Genomic DNA, 22,998 nt, shown 5'->3' on the forward strand with positions numbered 1-22,998 from the left:
CCTGAAATTCTAAAAATTAACTTTTTGTTGTTTCTACCAGATATAACAGTAACTTTGTAGTCTTCAAATTATTTGTTTTTCATGTTTATATCCTTTTTATTTTTGCTAGTAATTTTGTTCTTATTTCATATTTCAGTATCATTACATCTGATACCTCCTTCACATCTAGTCAGTGGTCCATGTCTTTTCCCTTCTTTGACTCTTGCTTTACACCATCTTAGATCAAGTTCTTGTTAGTACTAGATTTTACCTTAGTCTGCTGGTATTGAACATTCTTCATGCCAGCCTGCACTTCATGCATCCTGGATATCTGTGCTGGATACGACTGCCATGTTAGTCTTCACAAACCTCAGCTCATTGCATTGGTGGGTTTATAAGTATGACAGTATCTTAGGAACAACAAACACCCTCAGGGCTTGGTTTCCTTACCTATATCATTTCTAGTCAGATAAGGCTTGGCTACAACAAAGAATTGGTGAGGAACAAAATAACATAATTGAAACCTAAGCTTATGTGTGATTTTACCTTGTATAAACAGTACTTTATAAATTTAGGGAAATAACCAAGAATTTTATTGTATTTACCTTGATAATAGTATATTATAAATTCAATAAATATTAATGAAGTATCACATGCAAATTTTGTAAGAGATTATATATTATTTCCTTTGCTAGTGGGATTAATTTATACTTGATCATAATATTCACATGTTATGATCATATGTCAAGTATAAATTATGTTAAGATACACTTACCAAGATTAAAGCTGACTTATCAAAAAGATAGAAGTAAAGATATATTGAATTACAATACCTCATTGCATAGAATAGCATAATTGAAAAATAATATAATGTACTGTTAATAATGAAACTGAACTGATAATTTACGATTAAAAAGTATGGAAGCAATACTTGGAAATCTTCACTAACATAGATCAGTACTGTTCACACATTAATAACAAAGCATCCTCCCTGACCAGATAGTGGCACAGTGGATAGAGCATTGGCCTGAGATGCTGAAGATCCAGATTCAAAACTTTGAGGTTGCTGGCTTGATCATGGAGTTGCTGGCTTGTCTCTCCCTCTCAAAAAATAAATAACAAAGCATCCTTTAAAATTTATTAAGTTTTTTCCAAGTGACAGGAGACAGACTCCTGCATATGCCTGGACCTGGATCCACTTGGCAACCCCTATTTGGGCCGTGCTTGCAACTGAGCTATTTTTAGTGTCTGAGGTGGAGGTTCCACAAAGCCATCTTCAGCACCTGGGGCCAGTGTGTTCAAACTAATGGAGCCATGGCTGAGAGAGGGAGAGAGAGAAGATGAGGAGGGGTGGAGAAGCAGATAGTCGCTTCTCCTGTGTGCCCTGACTGTAAATCGAACCCAGGACATCCACACACCAGGCTGACACTCTACCACTGAGCCAACTGGCCAGGGTCGCATTCTTTAAATTTTTTTTTAATTTATTGATTTGAGAGAGAGAGAGAGAAACATCAGTTCGTTATTCCACTTATCTGTGCATTCTTTGGTTGTTTCTTTTATCTGCTGTGACTAGGGATCAAACCCACAACCTTGGCATATGGGGACAACATTCTAACCAACTGAGCTACCTGGCCAGGGCCAACAAAACATCATTCTTTAAAGTTGCAAGTTCTCCAGATACATTCAGCATGCATTGTAATGACTTTGTACCATGTAACAGCCAGAATTCTTAGTAGAACTGACTTTTAAATAAAATTAATACACTCATTTTTTCAGTGATTAATTTTAGTTACTGTTCCTCATTATTGTAAGGTTCAGTCTCAATAGTACACTTTTTATTTAACATTGTCTTTTGATATTTTGCTAACTCAATAATATATATCTGCTACCTTTAACAGTTGCATATTATTAAGAATCAATGTTTATATCTTGCAATGAGAGGTAATACCGAGAGCAATTGACACAGAGCTCATTTCAGTATTTATTAATGAATATTTGTTAATTGCCTACTATTTGCAAAGGCATCATTAAGTTCTGTAGATGCATTATCCTGGCCAATTAACAAGCTGTTAATTTAACCAGTTAGATCAAGCATTTAAAATAAAAAAGGTAAGGCACATTAAGAGTGCCAGTGGGAATAGAAGCAGAGCATGGCTTTGAGAAGTCAGCACATGGCTAAGTACTGAATGGTTGGGATGCTTGGACTGAGGTTAGACAGAGCTGCTGGTGAGATTGGAAGTCCCCATAGTAGAGATGAAAATTTATTAGGTGTAGAGAGCATTGCTTTTTACCGCCAAGGACAGCATCTTGTACAATTTCCAGGTTGGAGGGAAACAGATGGAAGAAACAGAAACAAAAACATGTGGACTGGTTAGATACAAAGAGGAGAGCTTGGATAGTGAGACATTTACAGACCTCAGAAAGGAAGAGGATGTGGGTAGTCACCAGTGCTATGACATAAAAAAAAAAAAAAAAAAGAGTAAGACATAGGAATCTGTTTTGGGGGAAAAGCCAGTGTATTGATGATGAGGGGAGAGTTGTCATCTAGTAGTATGCTGGATAGCAGTCAGTTTAGGGCGAATTGAAACTTTTAGAAGCATCTTTGTGAAAGTAATGGGAAAAAACTCTTGGTACTAAGCCATTTAACTTACGGACTGCTTTCATTTAAAAATGGTTGAGATTATTTTAACATTTACCCCTGAGTGAATAGTTACTTTTATTATTGTCTGTGATATCAAAAAGTGGTTTTTTATCTGGAAGCATACTTGACTGCTTTGTATTTTTAGGGCCTTTTAAAAAGATTAAGTTGTGTAGCCACATTGGAAATGAATGATTTGGTTTTAGTTTTAGAAATAAATGGAGACATTTGTAGTCTTTTGAAGTGAAACCTTTCCAGAACTGTGACTTAAAAGTCAGGAAAAATTAAGAGGTTGGAAGAAAAAAACAAAACCTTAAATTATTTCATAAAACCAGACAATTGATACAAAAACTAGACAATTGATACAATCTCAATTAATATAAAAAAGTGTGATTTTAACAGCAGATGCATATTTTAAGTTAGAAATGGGATTTACTTACAAAAATGTAAATGATTTAGGTCAGTGCCATTTAGAGTGTTATGCAGTTACTTCATTTTCTCATTTGTCTTTCTAGGGAAAAGAACAAGCAACTTCTTTTCTGTACTGAGGCTTTTCTCTGTTGAGAATGCATTTTATTCAAAGTGGGAAAAATAGCCTGACCAGGCGGTGACATAGTGGATAGAGCCATGGACTGGGATACGGAGGACCCAGGTTCGAGACCCCGAGGTCGCCAGCTTGAGCGTGAGCTCATCTGGTTTGAGCAAAAGCTCACCAGCTTGGACCCAAGGTTGCTGGCTCGAGTAAGGGGTTACTTGGTCTGCTGTAGCCTCACGGTCAAGGCACATATGAGAAAGCAATCAATGAACAACGAAGGTGTCGCAATGAAAAACTGATGATTGATGCTTCTCATCTCTCTCCGTTCCTGTCTGTCCCTATCTATCCCTCTCTTTGACTCTCTCTGTCTCTGTTAAAAAAAAAGTGGGGGGGGGGGGGGGAAATAGGTCTATTTCTGATGAAGGAAGCTAAAAGCTAATGTTGTTTAAAGCTGGATACTCACTATTAAAAGGCTGGATTGCCTGATTTTAGGTATTTAACAACTTTCATCAGTCAATCCTCTCTAGGGTATTTTTCTTTAAAAGCCTCACATAGAAAGTTTTTAATTGATTCTTTTGTGGCCCTGAAATTTCTTGTTCATACACAGGGGAATGATTACTCAATGCCCAAGCTTGTACACAGTTTTGTTTGAGCACTGAGGTATTAATTGGCCAGGGATTAACTTGAGCACAGTGTAGTCTTTGGAAAAACATTCAAATAATAAATTATCTTAAAGTTGCAAAATTTATTCTATAACAATGTCTCTTGAGTTTTAATATGCCATATGTCTTAGATTTTTCTAATAAGAAATGGGTGCACATATGTGTACCTATATGCAAATAATAGAACCTGATTATGGCGAGGGTGATACATTTATATTTGGTGCATTTATTGCTTTGTTGGGGACTGGGTTTTTTTAGGGGGGGGCAGACAGGAAGGGAGAGAGATGAGCATCAGTTCTTTGTTGTGGCACCTTAGTTTATTGATTGTTTTCTCATATGTTCCTTGACCCTGGGGCTCCAGCCAAGCCAGTGACCCCTTGCTCAAGCCAGTGTGACCTTTGGGCACAAGCCAACAACCAATCGATCATATCTGTGATCCCGTGCTCAAACCGGTGACTCCACACTCAAGCTGACAACCTCGGGGTTTCGAACTTCGGTCCTCAGCATCCCAGGCCAATATTCTGTCCACTGTACCACTGCCTGATCAGGTACTAGGGACCATTTATATTGTTTGAACCCTTTTGGAAAGAAATTCAGCAGCTGCCTGAGCTGTGGTGGTACAGTGGATAATGCTTCGACCTGGAATGCTAAGGTCGCTGGTTCAAGACCCTGGGCTTGCCTGATCAAGGCATATACGGGAGTTGATACTTCCTGCTCCTCACTCCTTTTCTCTCTCTCTCTCTCTCTTTCTCTCCCTCTCTCTCTTCTCTCCAAAATGAATAAATAAAAACAATCTTAAAAAAATTAGCAGTAGTTCTACTCAGGAACTACGGACTAGGGCCACAGGTAGGCCCACAGCTCTCTTTCTACCCACAACAGAGTTTTGGTATGGTTGAATTTGGGTGATTATAAGATTAATAACTTCATTCAGGGCTTTAGGAGACATACTGAACTTTTAACATGCCTGGTATGAGTTAAATATTTTCATAATACTAAGTACATTTGACTTCTTTGTTAGTTTAAAAGTATATGTCTTGAATTCCTAGTCATCCTTTATTCAAGTTCTTTGTACCCAACAATGTGCTTGGCACACAATACAGTTTTCTGAGTTTCTGAAACACTCAATTCGATGGAATATTAGTAGGTGTTATCCTCTTTGTCCCCTTCCTTTGCTCCTTCTACATAGTCAAAACACACATTAATATAATAAAGGCTCTGAGAAGCCCAATCGTTGAATGACACTTTTTTTTTTGTAATTGAACTTAGTTTTTTCCTAACTTTTTTGAGCAGGAAGCTCTGCCACTTATTAGCTGTCTCACTTTTCTCTGCAAAATAGGGCAACACTCTTTCATATGGTGATTATGAGCATTACCTGAGATTTTGTAAAGCACTTTATATACTGTGTGGCACATGATAAGCACTTGATAAGGTGGTAGTTGATTTTATTTAATTATGATCATTGACTTCTATGCTAATAGAGGACCTGAGGCCTGCAACTACAAAACAATAGAAAACTAATTGTGGCCCTGGCCGGTTGGCTCAGCGGTGGAGCGTTGGCCTGGCGTGCGGGGGACCTGGGTTCGATTCCCGGCCAGGGCACATAGGAGAAGCGCCCATTTGCTTCTCCGCCCCCAACCCCTCCTTCCTCTCTGTCTCTCTCTTCCTCTCCCGCAGCCAAGGCTCCATTGGAGCAAAGATGGCCCGGGCACTGGGGATGGCTCCTTGGCCTCTGCCCCAGGCGCTGGAGTGGCTCTGGTCGCGGCAGAGCGACACCCCGGAGGGGCAGAGCATCGCCCCCTGGTGGGCAGAGCGTCCCTGGTGGGCGTGCTGGGTGGATCCCGGTCGGGCGCATGCGGGAGTCTGTCTGACTGTCTCTCCCCGTTTCCAGCTTCAGAAAAATACAAAAAAAAAAAAAAAAGAAAGAAAACTAATTGTGATAAGGGGTCAGTTGTGGGGACTTCATGGAGAAAATGTGTTTGGACTGAACTTAGAGAATTGGCTAAAATTTAGCAAGTTGAGAAGTATAGCAATCTTAAATTGTTTCTCTGATTATCCTTAAATATTTGTTAATTTCCAATCACTCGACTTTTTGGTAATTCTTCTGTTTTTGACTCTAGATATACTATATAAGTTGCAGTACATTTGGGGCATTGAAAAATCTAAATTAAGGCTGTACAACAGAATTTTCTACACTGATGGAAATAATCCTGTATCTGCACTAATACGATAGTCACTAACTATCTTGAGTACTGATATGTAGCTAGTGTAACTGAGGAACTAAATTTTATTTACTATTATTTAGATTGAAAACGAAATGGCCAAATGGCTATCATGTTGGACAAGTGCAAAAGTGAGCTTAAAATAAAAATAAGAATTTGTTTTTAAAGAACTAGCATAGGAATAAAATTTATGATCAATTAATTCTTTTGTAATTTATAAATGAATTATATAATGCTGTTTGTTTTATTGTAGGTCTCCAATTGAGAAACATGGCACTGTTTTTCCTGCACTCTACCCACCTATTGCTGGACTTCTGTTGTAACAAGTTGGCAAACACTGGCTGGAACTGGGCTGCAATAAAACATGCCAGTATCAATGCTGACAAGAGCCTAACAAGTGCCAACTTACAGATGATTACGCATTTTGAATTCTAATGAACTGTTTTAACCTTCAGGAAGAATTGTAAAGACCTGTACATAGCACAACATGATCCGGATAATATATATACTGTTCATGTACATCCACAAATACACCTTGTACCAAATAATGCTTTCTTGTAGTAGAATAAGAATCGTGTAAATTCTAAAAGATTTTAGCAGGTTTTCTTCCCCTAACTCATTGTTTCTTGTTTTAAAAGACTAAAAGCATGTCAGATGAAAAGCAATTAGGATTAAAAGTTTCCATTTAATTTCCTTTAAAGCATTGAGGCTTCATTAAACTCTTCATTTACTAAACTTTTGTATCTTCTTTGTTTTGACACACTCCCCTTTGTGTTTATCTCTTCTATCTGCCAGAAAATTTTCAAATCACTTAGTTCAAATACTGACATACTTAATAAGCAGCTACTTGATTTTTAATGATGACTTCGGAAGAGGGGTCATCACTAGGTGCTTTGTCCTTTTTGTATTGTAGTTGCACTCATCACTTGGATTGGATGTAGCAATAACATTTTTTGGCCGTTGAGAGCTCTTGAACTGTCATTATTCCCAAGAATTAAAAAGGGTTGGTTCTGAAATCAATTTACTGAAATTCACCTCAAAAACAAAATTCTAATTTGGTTTTATTTTTGCCCTCTCGTTACTGACTGTTAAGGTTGGATGAATAAAGCATGCACAGCCACAGGCTTTTTCTTCACTTCTGGGTTTGCTATTTACCTTCATACCCTGCTCCTTAGCCCTTCATATTTCTTTGCCTCTATTCTTCTATACTGCAGATTTTTCTCACTTATTGTACAAAGAAATTGCGATGTATATTTTCATGTAATTTGATTTTGGAATTCTGTCACCTTATGTAGTAAGTTCTTCCAAAATATAATTTTTTTCCAATAATTGTCAAGTTGTTGGCTTTTATTATATTGAATGAAGGTATAATACTGAATGCCAGAGAAGTGCAGTTTAGAAAAATCTCAGGTTGATTCCTTATGCAAACAAACTTTTCATACTTGAAAATCACATGGCCATGGCAGTATATATATTTGTCTCCATCTAGATTCTTATGTGACTTTCAAAGCGTTACGGAGGTGGAAATGCTTTGCTATTTGACATAGGGTTCTGTCACTGACATGGTGCACTTGGATTTTATTAATGTTTGAGCATAAATATATTTCATACTTTAAAAAAAACAACATAAGGGACAACACCAGATAGGACATGGTATTTAATTGTGAGAATCGATGAGAATTGGCACATCTCTGCCCTGTGGAGTTTGGAGAGATACTTTGGCAGATGAAAGGATTCCTGCAAGTAGCCTAGCCCTCTATGAACTTTGCATGTCCTTTTTTAAACAGAAGTAAAATGGTTAAGGATGTAGTCACCGTAGAAAGTGATTTTTCTAAATCCCAGGCTGTCTCTAACCCAGGCTGTTCACTTTGAAGCAATATGGAAACCCATAAATGTATAATGACTGTGAAGATTTTTTATTTTATTCATTGTAGCCCGTTTCTTCAAGAACTTTAACTTTTTTTCTGAAGACTATTGTTGCCCCAAAGTGCCAGTACTGCACACCTACATGGGACTTTGAAAGCAATCCTTTTACTCTTAAATCAGAAATTGTTCACGTGGTGGTGGTGGTTGTGACAAAATGGAGTCTGAATTTTGCTCTTCTATTGCTGAATTCTGCTAGTGATCTGTTGAGTTAAAACCTGGCAATTTGACTCTTCAGGGAGAAACATGACTTAGTAACTCAGGGACAACTATTCTTGAACTTTAAGTGCCACTTTTATGCAGTTACTTGGATATAAGCGTATGTGTTTAGGGCTTAGATCTAGGGGAGAAGAAGAGAGAAGCAGGAATGAGTGCACCTTTCTTCACACTCCTTTCCACCTGGTGTCCTGACCATGCTACATGTGGAAATACAGGACTTGATAGATGTTTTGACTTCTTTTCCTCTGTCAGAGGTGTCATCTGTGCCTTCCTAAAAGTTCATCTGACAATGTGAATTTCAATGCCTCTATATTTGTTATTAAATCACACTTGGGTGACACTTACTTATCCAGGTGGCTATTGTCCCACCAGTCCCTCACCATTAGTGTGAGGTGAGTCCTCTCTGCCTTAGGAAAAGGATTTTTCTCCCTAACTTTGTGCCAGCTATTGACATCTACATAGTCTAATTGTAGAAGTGTTGGCTGCTTCCTAAATTTATTCCAAGTTCTTGTAAAGGCTTATAAATTTCAGTCTGTGCTCATAATGGGATGGGTGATCTCAGTGGCTTTTTGGCCTCTGTGAGTTTAAATCCATGAGGTTGGTTTTTTTGTCATTATTAGGCAATATCTTTGTGAGGTTATTCCACTGGTTCTGTGATCACTTGGGTGTCATATTTTTTAATGGCCTTCATTCTTGGTTGTGGAATTTTATCTTATGCTCACTCACCCTCTACCAATCTGCCCATTTGGGGTTGTGGTGCCTGTGTATCTTTGCCCATCTGGTCTCCAGTTGGTGGAATTACCTTTTTTGTACTGCCACTTCTCAGCATCTTTGAAATTTGACATAATGTTGCTTCATTCCAGTTTTTAGTTCTGTAATTTGTTGATTGTATTTAAATATGTGAGTTTTGTTGTGATGTTTACTGTATTGTAAAGCACCTCGATCATGTGATGGGGGCTCTATAAATCAATAAATGATGACTTAGAGGCTGTATCATGGGCTATTTTGGTTTTAGGATGCAGGTGGGATTCTTTCTGTGTAAACAGCACACAATACCAAAAGGTCCACAGGGGAACCTTGGTAATTTTTAAAACTTCATTTAAAGAAGGAACCAAGAGGGTAGGACATAAATTTCCAAACTAATACAATGGTCTTAAATTTTTTAGTACAGGGCCGAGTACCCGTCTTTAATCAAGAGTTTTTCTGTGATGCTGATTTAGAATCTAAATAAAATGAGCACCAGTTAGAGCATTATTGGAAATTTTGACTTTGGCCTAAACTGGCTGTACTATAAAAATAAGTAAAAGGTGAAGAATCCAGACCCAAATGTGAACTGAAAGAGACCACAGGCACCATCTCAATCACCACCTTCCCTGCTTTAAACAGATGGGCACACTTGGCCCAAATACCTACCCAGAACCACTTAGTATTCAATAAATTAGTGGCCAAAAGTCAAGACTGAGTACTTTTCCTTTTTTAAAAAAGTAGGATTTCAATATCCAGCTTTTCACCCTGCATCCTTACATAGAGTTCATGTGGATATACAGCGTTTGGTGTTGAAAGATAACTTGTTTTCATACAAGTTGCCAGCCACTACTTGTATGTATTAAGTAAGTCTTCTTCCTCACAACTCTTGAGAACATGCAACTGAGTAAAAAACTAGAAAATCCTGGGCCTGACCTGTGGTGGTGCAATGGATAAAGCATCAACCTGGAAAGCTGAGGTTGCTGGTTCAAAACCCTGGATTTGCCTGGTCAAGGCACATACGGGGGGTTGAGGCTTCCTGCTCCTCCCACCTTCCCCTCTCTGTCTCCTCTCTAAAATGAATAAATAGAATCTTAAAAAAAAAACCACCAAGAAAATCCTGAAGAGCAGTTGAGAAAGATTGGGAGTAATTTTCAGAGTTGTGTGTTTTCTTTTTTAAAGAGAGAGGAGAAGCTTCAACTCGGTAGTTGCAGCACTTTAGTTGTTCACTGGTTGCTTCTCATACGTGCCTTGACCAGGGCGCTCCAGCCGAGCCAGCGACCATGGGATTCACGTCTATGGTCCTATGCTCAAGCCAGCGACCTCATGCTCAAGCTGGTGAGCCTGTGCTCAAGCCGGCGAACTTGGGGTTTCAAATCTGGGTCTTCGGTGTACCAGGTCAACACTCGATCCATTGGTCAGGCATTTTTCAGTTTTAATTTCCCGGGGAAATGTATTTGAAATAAAACTATTACAGGAGGGTACAGATGATGTTCCTGAACTTGATCAGCTTTATGCATAACCATCTACTCCAGGTACATAACAAAAATGTTTTTGTTTGCATGCTGCTTCAAATTCAGATGAGCTTTTTGAGTGTTTCTATGGTGTGCAAGGCACTAACTTGGCTTTGAGGAAGGCCTAGTTGATTTTCTCCCTTCCCCTCGTAGAGAGAGGTCTGTAACCACCTTATTAATATTTTTCATTTTCTGGGAAACTGCAAACCTCAACGGGATTCAGTGTGCAGAGCAAGTTATCCAGGATAAGGTATTTTTGGCTGCTCAGTTTCACATGTGTGTAATCTGGCAAGGGAGGATTAGGCTTTTTGGCTTGTTTAGACAGCATATCACCGAAGTGGAGTGAAATGATTAAAGAATTTTGAATCCTATTCAAATAGATGGAATAAACTAAGGAGAAGGAAAAGGTTCATAAAAGGCAGCCAGACACATCTTAGACATAGGAGCTGCACAGAAAGCCATAGGAAAAATACTTGATTTTTTCCCTTCCCAGCAGTATCCATTAGGAATAAGTATAACAGCACTTGTGACATCTCATTTATTCCTAAAGAGCACCGGTTCCTATTTATAGAGCTTCTTTGTGGCAGGCCTGTCTAGGTTTCATAAAGTAGCCAAATTCTTACACAGATCCTTCAAAGTAATAGTTTCTTGTGAGGAAACAAGTTCAGATAAATTTTTCAAGACCATATAGCAAGCAAATTTAGCAGCCGGGATTCAGTTCCATGACCTTCCTTACATACTGTATGCCATTACACTACTTACTCCAGAAACATCTTTTCCAAGGTCACCCAGAGAGTGGCTGTGTTGAGGCTGGTAGTTGAACCCAATTCATTGGACTTCCAGTCTAGTGGTTCCCTCCCTTCCTCCTCCTATTATGCTATGGCTCTGTCTCCCTGGAAAGTCTGTTCCTGTGTGCTCTTCAGGCAGTCAGCATTCATCCCTTCTGCAGTTCGTGTTCCCTGCCTGAGACAAGTCCACATTGTTCCTCTTAAACTGATAGCAAAATCTAAGGTCTAAAACCATGTTTTCTAGTGCTTAGATTTTTTTAAGATGACTATATATTTCAGGTATCTAATGTAGCTCCATCCAAGTCTGTTGGGTATTGTAGTTCACTGAGTACTACAGATGCTTTATTTTACAGGCTTTGTTAAGAAGTCCTCTATAGCAATGTTTTTCAAATGCTGGTCCACGGACCAGTCCACCAGAAATTTTGTGCCAGTCCATGAAAGATTTAACCACCTTGATATATGATTATATACCTGATCTTAAGTTGAACACGCATATGCTCAGGGTGATTTGTACCTTAGTGGTTCCTGAAATACTATTTTCACCCATTTCCCACATGTAAAAAAGGTTGAAAACCCCTGCTTTATAGCTCAGAGGATTCAAGCCAGTAAGAGCCTACTCAGAAGACAAGGAAGGGTCAGTGGAAGGATATTAAATGCATTTCTATAAGGAGTGCTTTCACCTCTGATAGAGGGCTTCTTGAAGGTAGGTTTTGATGAGATAGCTAGTCAAGCCCTTGAGTTGATTAAACCTCTTAGCGAGTTCTCTTTTGCTGTGGCCTGATAGCTTAGTTGGTTACGTTAGAGCATTGTCCTGACACGCCAAGGTTGTGAGTTTGATTTCCCCATTGGTGGTACAAGAATCAACCAATGAATGCATAAATAAGTGGAACAACAAATCAATGTTTCTCTTCCTTCCTCTCTCCAAAATCAATAAATTAAAAAAAGAAAAGTGAATTCTCTTGTGACTGTGGGCATCTAGTCCAAGCAAAGTGAAAGGGCATATATATATTTTTTATTCCTACATGTGTGATCCCAAGGGAGAGGGTTCTCATCAAAAAAAGGGGGTCATGCCTGACTGGGCAGTGGTGCAGTGGATAGAGCGTGGGACTGGGATGCAGAGGACCCAGGTTTGAGACCCAGAGGTCACCAGCTTGAGTGTGGGCTCATCTGGTTTGAGCAAGGCTCACCAGCTTGAGCCCAAGGTCGCTGGCTTGAGCAAAGGGTCACTCACTCTACTGTGGCCCCCGGGTCAAGGCACATATGAGAAGGCAGTCGACAAACAACTAAGGTGCCACAACAAAAAGTTGATGTTTCTCATCTCTCTCCCTTCCTGTCTGTACCTCTCTCTGTCACAAAATAAATAAATAAATAAAGGGGGTCATGACCCCAAATCACTAACAGCCATGCATCTAGTCCAACTCCCTTTTGAAATGTAGAATCTGAGATGGCAATGTAAAGCTTGCAGGGACTTGCCTATGATCAACACAGCAAATTGGTTGCAGAGCCAAACTTGAACCCAGTTCTCCTGACTCCCAGTATAGGTCACAGTGATGGTAACTCAGACATTCTGAACAGCTACTGTACTAGGCTGGTGTTGGTGAGGCAAAGGCAAGTCATATGCTGTAAAAACAGACATCAGTTATGACAGTACTTCCCAACCACTCTTAACATCATTTTTATCGTGTGACCCAGTACATATTTGTAGGATACTGTTAAGATAAACAAATGAGGCTGCTTATGGCCACAGGAGACCGGTTTGCCTGGCCACGCTGATGGCCCCAAGGGCTCACCATGTGGCACACCTATAACCCATGCTTGACAGAGAAGTTTTGAGGTATGGCACCTCCATTGAGCCTGGCAAGCACAATATTCCCTTCCCTTCCTTGGTCTAAGTGCTGCTTGCTCAGTGCAACTCCTCTAAGCACCTCCCTGCCCATACCTCCTTCACACCTTTTAGTCTGCCACAACTGGAACCTCATTTCCCTAAGCATACCATCATTCTTTTTTTTTTTTTGATTGATTTTTTTTTTTTTTCATTTTTCTGAAGCTGGAAACAGGGAGAGACAGTCAGACTCCCGCATGCGCCCGACAGGGATCCACCCGGCACGCCCACCAGGGGGCGATGCTCTGCCCATCCTGGGCGTCGCCATGTTGCGACCAGAGCCACTCTAGCGCCTGAGGCAGAGGCCACAGAGCCATCCCCAGCGCCCAGGCCATCTTTGCTCCAATGGAGCCTTGGCTGCGGGAGGGGAAAGCGCTGCGGAGGGGTGAAGCAAATGGGCGCTTCTCCTGTGTGCCCTGGCCGGGAATCGAACCCGGGTCCTCCGCACGCTAGGCCGATGCTCTACCGCTGAGCCAACCGGCCATGGCCCATACCATCATTCTTACATATTTCAATACTTTTTCCCTTCCAGCTCCCAGGTGTCCCTCTGCTAGAATTACTCTTCCTCAAAAATTTTCCCATGACCCTATGTTTCCATGTTTAGAACTCCAAATTCCTTCTCTACTTCTACCTCACTACCCACTAATGCTTAATCTTGGTAGCACCTAAAACTTCTCCAACTTCAAATCCTCCCCCTTTTCTGTTCTAACACCCTCATTCTGTTCTCAGATCCTTCAACCCACCATCTCCTGGCTCTTCTCGAAGGCCACCACTTACTTGCCTTGCAGTCCATAACTGTTAATGCTTCTAGGAATGGGTACATGCAACATTCTTTTGATTCTTCTTTAAATAAAAATCTTTTTTGAAAGGTCTAATGCTATTCAATTACATTACCCTTTAAACCCCTCACCCCCATTTTTTGGTATTAGTCATCCACACATTCACTAAAGATTTAAGCACCTGAGCCTGCCCAGGTGCTAAAATAGATAGAACGTTGACCTGGGATGCATAGGACCCAAGTTTGAAACCCTGAGGTCACTGGCTTGATTGCGGGCTCACCAGCTTGAGCATGGGGTCACTGGCTTGAGTGTGAGACCATACATATCACCCTGTGGTCGCTGGCTCAGCTGGAGCCCCCAGGGTCAAGGCACAGGAGAAAGCAATTGAACAACTAAGGTGCCGCAGGGAAGAATCGATGCTTCTCTCTTCCTTCATGTCTGTCTCTCTCTCACTAAAACAAACTAACAAACAAACAACCACAAAATATTTTAGCACCTAGTTTATGGTCTCCTTCTTTCCCTGCCTCTAAATTCCAATATAATTTTCCTAGCTTCTCACTTCCACTTCACCTACTGCAGCCTATGGCCCTGTCCTGGACTTTACCATTTCCTAGTGCTATTTAACTTACGAACTTCAGTTTGCCACCCTGACCACAGGACTCTCACCACCTTGTTTGCACTGCACTGGTCTTCAATTCTGCAGAGACCTGCAGTTTCATGACTCCCTACCTCAGCTCTTAACCCAGTTTGCAGCTGAGCTGTATTCCCGAGCACTCTCAATTTCTTTGGGGGTAATAAATCCCAAGCCCTGTACAAATGCTATAATCTGTATTCTCTCCTTCAGCCAGGTGGCTGTTTTGCTTGAAAACTACATATAGGAGACACTTGAAACCAAGACTTCCAACCTCAGTCCTTTCTCAAATTTTCTTCACTCTTCTGGTCCCCTTGCCTAAGAACTTCACCATAAAATTGATATTATCCAGCGTTCTCCCCGATATCTTTCTCCCACCCCCTCACATCTGTCTGCATGCATGCTCTTGTTTCCCAATGTTTTAGCAGAATAACAGTGACCAGCCTGTGGTCTGAATCCTTCTCCAGAATTCCTTCTGCATTCGCTGGAAGGGCCTCCCACCTCCCCAAGGACTTAGAACCGTCTTTAGCCTTTCTCTCGCCTTTGGCTCTTTTCTCTCAGCTTCTCATATTTTTACAAACATAACTTAAGACAAAAAATAAAACAAAAACCAAAAATCCCTCTCTAGACCCTCTTACGGATGAGTTTTTCCAGAGTAGTCTAGTTCGCTGTGTCCATCCTTTTCGGTGCCTTCCCTAGGGAGTGCAATATGATAGAGCCTGGTCAGTCCCGGACTTCGAAAGCACTAGATGAAAAGAGACCAGCTCGCGCTTTTCCATGTATCTGGCTACCCTCTCCACTTTCATTCACCGTTTTTTCGTAGTCTCGTCTCCTCCCTTTGCCTGACCTCCCACGACTCTCGCGAGACCTGGGGCCTCTGCTATGCACCGCCCCAGTTAAGCGGCGCGCTTCTCGCGAGGCTGCAGGCGAGGCCGGCCCGACATGGCGGAAGGTAGGGTTTTTGTGGAGCCGGCGGGAAGGCGCGGAACTGTAGGGATAATGCAGGCTGGGACAAACAGTCCTGAGAGGGAACGGCCGGACGTGGCCGCACGGGGCAGAACGGGTGTCGCGAACCTTCCTCTCAGCCTCTCCCGGGCACCTCGGGCGGGGGTCTTGAATGTTATTCCTATGGCAACGCCCCTCCGGCGGTCCAGGACCTCTCGGGACCCTGGTGGGCTGCGGAGCCGGGCTGGGAAAACCCATGCCGGCACGGAATGCGCCCGCGGGTATTCTGTGGGGAGCGGGAGAGGCTTCTTTGCTTGCTTGCGGTGCTGGGACGGCGGAGGAACTAAGCCTTATTCTTCGGAAATCGAAACTGCTGTCCTGGCACGTCTTGCATCCGGAAGGGTCACATCCCTCGCCTGCGAAAGAGCTTGGGACTCTTCGCAGGGTGACGAGCGCGGAGAGCCAGGGCTGTAACTAGCCAGCACGCCAAACAGGCACGCGCTGTGGTCTCTGGAGTCCCCGCAGTCCCGGGATGCGGTCCGGCTGGGATTCTTCCGCTAGGTTTACAGCTGTGGACGGGAGGAGGGGTTTGCCTGGTGAGGGAGTGGACCAAGGTCACGCGGTTCGTAAGTGATGTGCTTCAACCCACATTGCTGCTCCTTTGCCTCTCAGGCTAGTCCTGAGCCTCTTTTCTAGTGCTGTCTTTATACACTGCAGGTAAAGGCAGTTTGGCTTCTCAGGTTCCATCTCCCTCAACGTAACAGTATTAGAATCTTTCCTTGTGAAAGCCTTGTATAAGGATGGGAAAATGAGGAGTTACCTGCCAGGGACCCTGCAGTGACACTGAGGGATCTGGCCAGTATGCTTCTATTCATCCCTTTATTGGAGGAAAACACTCCTTATTTTACTTGTTTATTGAGTGACTTCAAGGTACTTGGTCATGACATGTCATATTGGTTTTTCGTTTATTTTGCTCGTGTTTTTTTTTTTTTTTTTAAGTGAGAGAGATAGACAGGAAAGGAGAGAGATGATAAGCATCAACTCCTAGTTGTAGTACCTTAGCTGTTCATTGGTTGCTTTCTCATATGTGTTTTGACTGAAGAGCTCCAGTCGAGCCAGTGATCCCTTGCTCAAGCCAAGGGGGCTTATGTCTATGATCCCACGTTCAAGCCAGCGACCTTAGGGTTTTGAACCTGGGCCCTCAGCGTCCCAGGCTTACACACTATCCACTGCACCACCACCTGGTCAGGCGGTCATGTTGGTTTTTTTTTTTTTTTTTACCTTTTTTTTTTCCCTGAAGCTGGAAACGGGGAGAGACCGTCAGACAGACTCCCGCATGCGCCCGACCGGGATCCACCCGGCACACCCACCGGGGGACGATGCTATGCCCCTCCGGGGCGTCGCTCTGCCGCAACCAGAGCCACTCTAGCGCCTGGGGCAGAGGCCAAGTAGCCATCCCCAGCGCTCGGGCCATCTTTGCTCCAATGGAGCCTTGGCTGCGGGAGGGGAAGAGAGAGACAGAGAGGAAGGAGGGGGGGGGGGGATGTGAAGAAGCAAATGGGCGCTTCTCCTATGTGCCCTGGCCGGGAATCGAACCCGGGTCCCCCGCACGCCAGGCCGACGCTCTACCGCTGAGCCAACCTCCAGGGCCGGTCTTGTTGGTTTTGAGTCAAGCTTTGTCTGAATACGTCTTCACAGAGCTCTTACCTTTGGACGGCACATGACAGATTCAGGCTTTTCTCATTGGATTAGACTTCAGAACAATATTGTGACGGAGGCCTGGCATATATATTATTTGCACTTTATAGATAAAGCAATAGAGATAGCTGGGACTAGCACCTAGTTTTCGTCTTTGCTTTTTACCATGTTAGGCCCCGTTGGTGGGGGAAACAGACGAATATTGTGTGAAAGAGGAGGAATAAAAGCTGAAAGAAAGCTAAGGTGTTGCATGAAGCTAGTTTTCGGGTGAACCACAGAATGTTGTGTAACATTGTTTAACACTGCAGGCGGCCTGTGAAATGGGGCTTGTTGCTTATAGTGGTGAGTAGAAGGGTTCAGGAAAGCCTTACAGAAGGTAATGGGAAGTCCAGCTCTTTTACACTATGAAGAGAAGTTGGTAAGTGTTTTGGGAATACATTACCAAGGTTGAAGGTTCCAGCCATGAGGAACTCATTCATGGTGAATATGCTGATGGTTATCGTGCAAGTGTCTCAAAGTACATACGTGGTGTTAGGGTAACATCTAGCCAGTGGAGTATGCATCTTAAACAAAACATCCCAGCTGCACACCAGCTGCACACTGCATGGTTTACTCCTTGTTTTGAGTTGTATGCTTGAAACCTGTATGATTTTACTAACCAGTTTTATTATCTTTGGAAACAATGTTGCAAACTTTGACTAGAAAAAATTGAGTGGGGCATTTTAGGCCATTAGCTTATTAAACTGAAGGTGCTTATTATGCAAAGAAATAGGTTAGCTAGAAAATGCTTTGCAGGGATGTTACTTGTTTAATGCTGCTGTACTTTAATGAGAATTTATTAGAGCCGGCTGCACTTGTTCTGAGATACTCATTTAAATATAAAATATAGGGCCTGGCTGATTGGCTCAGTGGTAGAGCATTGGCCCGGTATGTGGAAGTCCCGGATTCGATTCCTGGTCGGGGCAACCATCTACTTATCTATCCCTACTCCCCCCCTTTCTTACCCTACTTGGCCCCAGGTGCTGATGATGGCTGCATGGCTTTGGCCTCAGATGCTAAAATAGCTCGGTTACAGAGCAACAGAGCTGCAGCCCAGCCAGGCAGCCCAGCCAAGCATTGCTTGGTTGGGGTTTACCAGGTGGATCCCAGTGGGGCGCATGCGGGAGTCTGTCTCTGCCTCCTGCCTCTCACTTAATAAAAAAAAGGAAAAGAAAAAGAAATATAAAAGTCTGCATCATACAATAATTGGATCATCTGCAAGTGCACTCTGGGAACTTCCCTGGAAAGGCCTTTGTTTGGCAGTGCGCATGCATGAGCATGTTGAAATAGTGGTTAGGAATAGTAACTAGAACCTGCAGAGCCTGAGCGCACAGTAACTTCTTACAGTGATTGCTTAGAAACTGACCTTCTTTCCTTCCATCATCCATGGTTATTGGTTTGACCATATATAATTAGCTAAAGTCTGTCCTAAAAGTTTCCATTTCCATTCTACATCTCTGCAGATTTCCTATAATCCCAGCTTCCTTCATCATTCAAAAAGGTTCTCCTACATGGTCTTTATGCTTTTACTTTTTTTTGTAATTTTGTTTCTCCACAACCAGTGTTATAGTTTCCAGTATTCCATTTAAAACAGGGGTTGGGAACCTATGGTTCGCGAACCAGATGTGGCTCTTTTGATGGCTGCCTCTGGCTCGCAGACAAATCTTTAATAAAAATAATAATAACGTTAAAAATATAAAACAGGCCCTGGCCGGTTGGCTCAGTGGTGGAGCGTCTGCCTAGTGTGCAGGAGTCCCGGGTTCGATTCCCGGCCAGGGCACACAGGAGAAGCGCCCATCTGCTTCTCCACCCCTCCCCCTCTCCTTCCTCTCTGTCTCTCTCTTCCCCTCCTGCAGCCGAGGCTCCACTGGAGCAGGGTTGGCCCGGGCGCTGAGGATGGCTCCATGGCCTCTGCCTCAGGTGCTGGAATGGCTCTGGTTGCAACAGAGTGATGCCCCAGATGGGCGGAGCATCGCCCCCTGGTGGGCGTGCCGGGTGGAACCCGGTCGGGCGCATGTGGGAGTCTGTCTGACTGCCTCCCCGTTTCCAACTTCAGAAAAATACAAAAATAAAACAAAACAAAACTTCAACATTTCATGATGGAAAAAGAAAAAAATAAAATAAAACATTTTCATGTATTACAATCCATTCATTTCCGACCACTCATGTTCATGGTTGTGAGTGGCTGGAGCCAATCACAGCTGTCCTCCGGGACAACACCAAATTTTTATTGGATAATGCGTAATGTACACTGGTCGTTGTATGGCTCTCACGGAATTACATTTTAAAAAATAGGTGGCGTTCATGGCTCTCTCAGCCAAAAAGGTTCCTGACCCTTGCTTTAAAACATAGGTCATGCCTCTCCTGCTCTTCTAAATACCTACCCCTTCCCTTCCCCTCTCCACTTCCCTGGCTCTTCATGATCTTATATAGTGCAAAGCCTTTCAGTGACCTTTAAATCCCAACAAGGACTGGCCTCTGATTAACACTGTGGCCTTATTTCCTACTTTTTTTCTTCGTCATGATACTCTTGCCACAACTTCCTTGCCATTCTTTGTACATCCCAACATGCTCTTACCTCTGCTTCTTTGTCCTTGTAGTTCCCTTGGCCTAGAACAGTCTCAGTTCCTCCACAAGCTAATTTTTATTCAGTTGTCTATTCAGTTCTCATCTCTTTAGAAAACTTCCCTAATATTTTTTAAAATTTCATTTCTGGAATATAAACCCCATAAGAGTAGAGACATAGAATCATGCCTGTGGTTGAAGGAATGGGTGAATTTATTCAGCCTCATTCATCAAACATCAGGAAAAGTTGCCTGGATACATTCTTAGTCTCTTGTCAAGTAAGCTGGTTGGTCTAGCTTTTAATGTGTTCTGAATAACATCAGTCTGCTGGGAGCAACCTAACCTAGTTTTCATCCAGTCCATTTTAGTTTCATCAGTTAAAGTGTAATGCTTAGGTCTCTGTAGTTAAAAATGGATTGTAATCCCACCCAGTTTTACTAAACTGTGATCAGATGCAAGCCAATTAATCGTTCTCAGTTTCTTCAACTTTAAAGGAAGGATAGTCTCTATCTCAAAGGTAGCCATGAGGATCAATAGAAATAGTACACGGGGAAAAAAATAAAAAGAGAAAGATAAATGAAGATAGCTTTTAGCATAGCTTTTAGACATTATGACCCTGGTGTGCAGCTCTTCTCCTAGTCTCTTCTTCACCCACACTCTCTTTACCTTTCCCTGTAGAATTAAAGTGAAAATTGAAAAAAAATGTAAATGGTTTATTAAACAGAAAATTGATCCCAGACTTTATTAACTTCCTGGAATTTGGTTAAGAAAACATTTTTGGCCCTGATCAGTTGGCTCAGTGGTAGAGTATTGGCCTGCTGTGTGGATGTCCTGGGTTCGATTCCAGGACATCCACACAGCAGGCCAATACTCTACCACTGACACACAGGAGAAGCGACCACCTGCTTTTCCACCCCTCCCAACCCCTGCAGCCATGGCACTATTGGTTCTAGTGCATCAGCCCAGGCGCTGAGGATGGCTCCAATGGAGCCTCTGCCTCAGGTGGTATAACTAGCTTGGTTGCAAGCATTGCCCTAGTTGGGCAGAGCATTGGCCCTAGATGGGGGTTGCTGGGTGGATCCTGATGGGGGCGCATGTGGGATTCTGTCTTTCTACCTCCCTACCTCCTCTCACTTAGAAAAGAAGAATTAAAAAAATCATTTTTGATAACAATTGAAGTAATAAGGTGAAGATGTTCCATATTCTGGTTAATCACTGGCCAACACAGTAGTCATTGGCCACAAATTTAATTAAAAATAAATAAAACTAGCCTGACCAGGTAGTGGCACAGTGGATGGAGCGGCGGAACAGGATGCGGACTAGGATGCAGAGGACCCAGGTTCAAAACCTCGAGCTGGCTTGAGTGCGGGCTCATTTGGTTTGAGCAAGGCTCAGCAGCTTGAGCCCAAGGTTGCTGGCTTGAACAAGGGGTCACTCGCTCTGCTGTAGTGTCCCCCCCCCCCAAGGCACATATGAGATCGCGATCAATGAACAGCTAAGGTGCCGCAATGAAAAATTGATACTTCTCATCTCCCTTCCTATCTGTCTCTCTCTCTGTTTCTGTCTAAAAAAGAAAAAAGAAAACAAATAAATAAAACAAAAAATGCAGTTGTTAATCACCAGCCCCATTCCAAGTGCTCAGTAGCCATCCGGCTCCCCTTACTAGTAGACAGCCCAGATTAATAGAGCACTTGCATCATTCTAGAAAGTGCTGCTGTTGGACAGCTCTGTTTGAGAATAATGCTTAATCAGTATAGACTGATAGAAATAGGGAAGGAAGAAACTTTGTTCTCTTTCCAGTTTTGAAATTTATCTCTTCACTTATTATTTTCTTTCAACAGATGACCCAGGCCATTGCATATAGTCGAGACTTCTCAAGCACTGTCCCTTTCTGTACCACTCCTTTCTTTTCTCTACCTTCCCTTTCTTTCACTTCTGTCACAAGCAGTAGCTGTTAGCCTTTTTGAGGATTTTTTTCCAAAGGAAGTTTATCCATTCACTGCGGTGAATGTTGATGTGTCAGAGTAAAGCTGCAGAGCCATGCTAATATATGCAGGGTTCATTCGATAGCAAAGTGAGTTGAGGTAGTTGAGATAACTTGATTTCCAGTCATGCCCACAAAATGAGAAATTGCTATGTCCTCAATATCTCTTGTTGAGTCTAAGTAGGCCAAGGAACTATGTGTTTATTTAACTGTACCTAGTAAGGCACTGTTGGGTAGAGGATGAGGTGAGCATAGAGAATGGTGGAAGGAGGCATAGTGGGTCTATATAAAAGAATAGCCAGACCTAGAGCCTAGTCACAGAGAACTCTGCAGTCTTGGAGGGGAAATGAAAAGTATGCACATAAGAAACTGTTATATCAAGAGGGTTTTTTTATTATTATTTTTATTATTTTTTTATTTTATTTATTCATTTTAGAGAGAGAGGAGAGAGAGACAGAGAGAGAGAGAGAGAAGGGGGGAGGAGCTGGAAGCATCAACTCCCATATGTGCCTTGACCAGGCAAGCCCAGGGTTTCAAACCGGCTACCTCATCATTTCCAGGTCGACGCTTTATCCACTGCGCCACCACAGGTCAGGCCAAGAGGTTTTATATTCAATGGGACACTTGAAACCATGTAAACACAATAAATTAAAATTAATAAAAAAATTTTAAAAAGAAACTGTTATATGGTAGACATTGATAAATGCTTAGGTTATTTTGAAAATTCAGAACAGGAAGAGATTTTTTAAGGAAGTGGTAGAGAGCATGTTTTGGGTGGTTAGGGAAGGCCTTTACAGCAAGTTTGAGCTGGGTTTTGGGAAATAGGCCTCTTTGGGTACGGGGAGAGATGGTAGTGGGAAGAGATCAGTGTTCTTGGTAGAAGGATGTGAGGCTGGAGAAGTATGTTAAGGGCTGATTGTGAAGGAATTGGTTAAATATTTGAATTTTATTCTGCAGGCCATGGGGTGAGGTGGTTGAAAGGTGTCAGCCAAGATAGTGTGACAGGACTAGAATTGTTTGAGGCATGTTGAAATCTCTACAACGGTAGGTTTTAAAGGAATGGAGGCTGGCAAGGAGGCTGTAGCAATTTTGATGAGTCCTTGGTAAGGGGCATTGGGATTGGTTAGGACTGATGTGAGAGAGACTATAGAAGGTTTAAAAGACCATGCTTTTAAAACATGTTTGCAGGTTGGCAAGAGAGATCAAATAGGACTAAAGGATTCTAGGTCTGAATCACTCAGATAGTGGCTGGAC

General features: G+C 42.4%; 2 protein-coding genes across 2 annotated transcripts in view; both read left to right on the plus strand.

The window, feature by feature from the left end:
* Positions 1–7,063, plus strand: part of UBE2G1 (ubiquitin conjugating enzyme E2 G1) — a 117,189-nt gene extending 110,126 nt beyond the window's left edge. Inside the window, exon 7 of the mRNA XM_066364348.1 lies at positions 6,287–7,063. The gene's annotated coding sequence lies outside the window, so the exon portion shown is untranslated. The remainder of the gene's footprint in view (positions 1–6,286) is intronic.
* Positions 7,064–15,403: 8,340 nt separating this feature from the next.
* ANKFY1 (ankyrin repeat and FYVE domain containing 1) overlaps positions 15,404–22,998 on the plus strand; it is a 75,047-nt gene continuing 67,452 nt past the window's right edge. The window contains exon 1 of the mRNA XM_066363411.1: positions 15,404–15,465. Within this exon, the coding sequence (XP_066219508.1) occupies positions 15,456–15,465 (10 nt within the window). The 5' untranslated portion in view covers positions 15,404–15,455. The remainder of the gene's footprint in view (positions 15,466–22,998) is intronic.

Source organism: Saccopteryx leptura, chromosome 2, assembly GCF_036850995.1.
Source record: "Saccopteryx leptura isolate mSacLep1 chromosome 2, mSacLep1_pri_phased_curated, whole genome shotgun sequence".
Classification (NCBI taxonomy): Eukaryota; Metazoa; Chordata; class Mammalia; order Chiroptera; family Emballonuridae; genus Saccopteryx; species Saccopteryx leptura.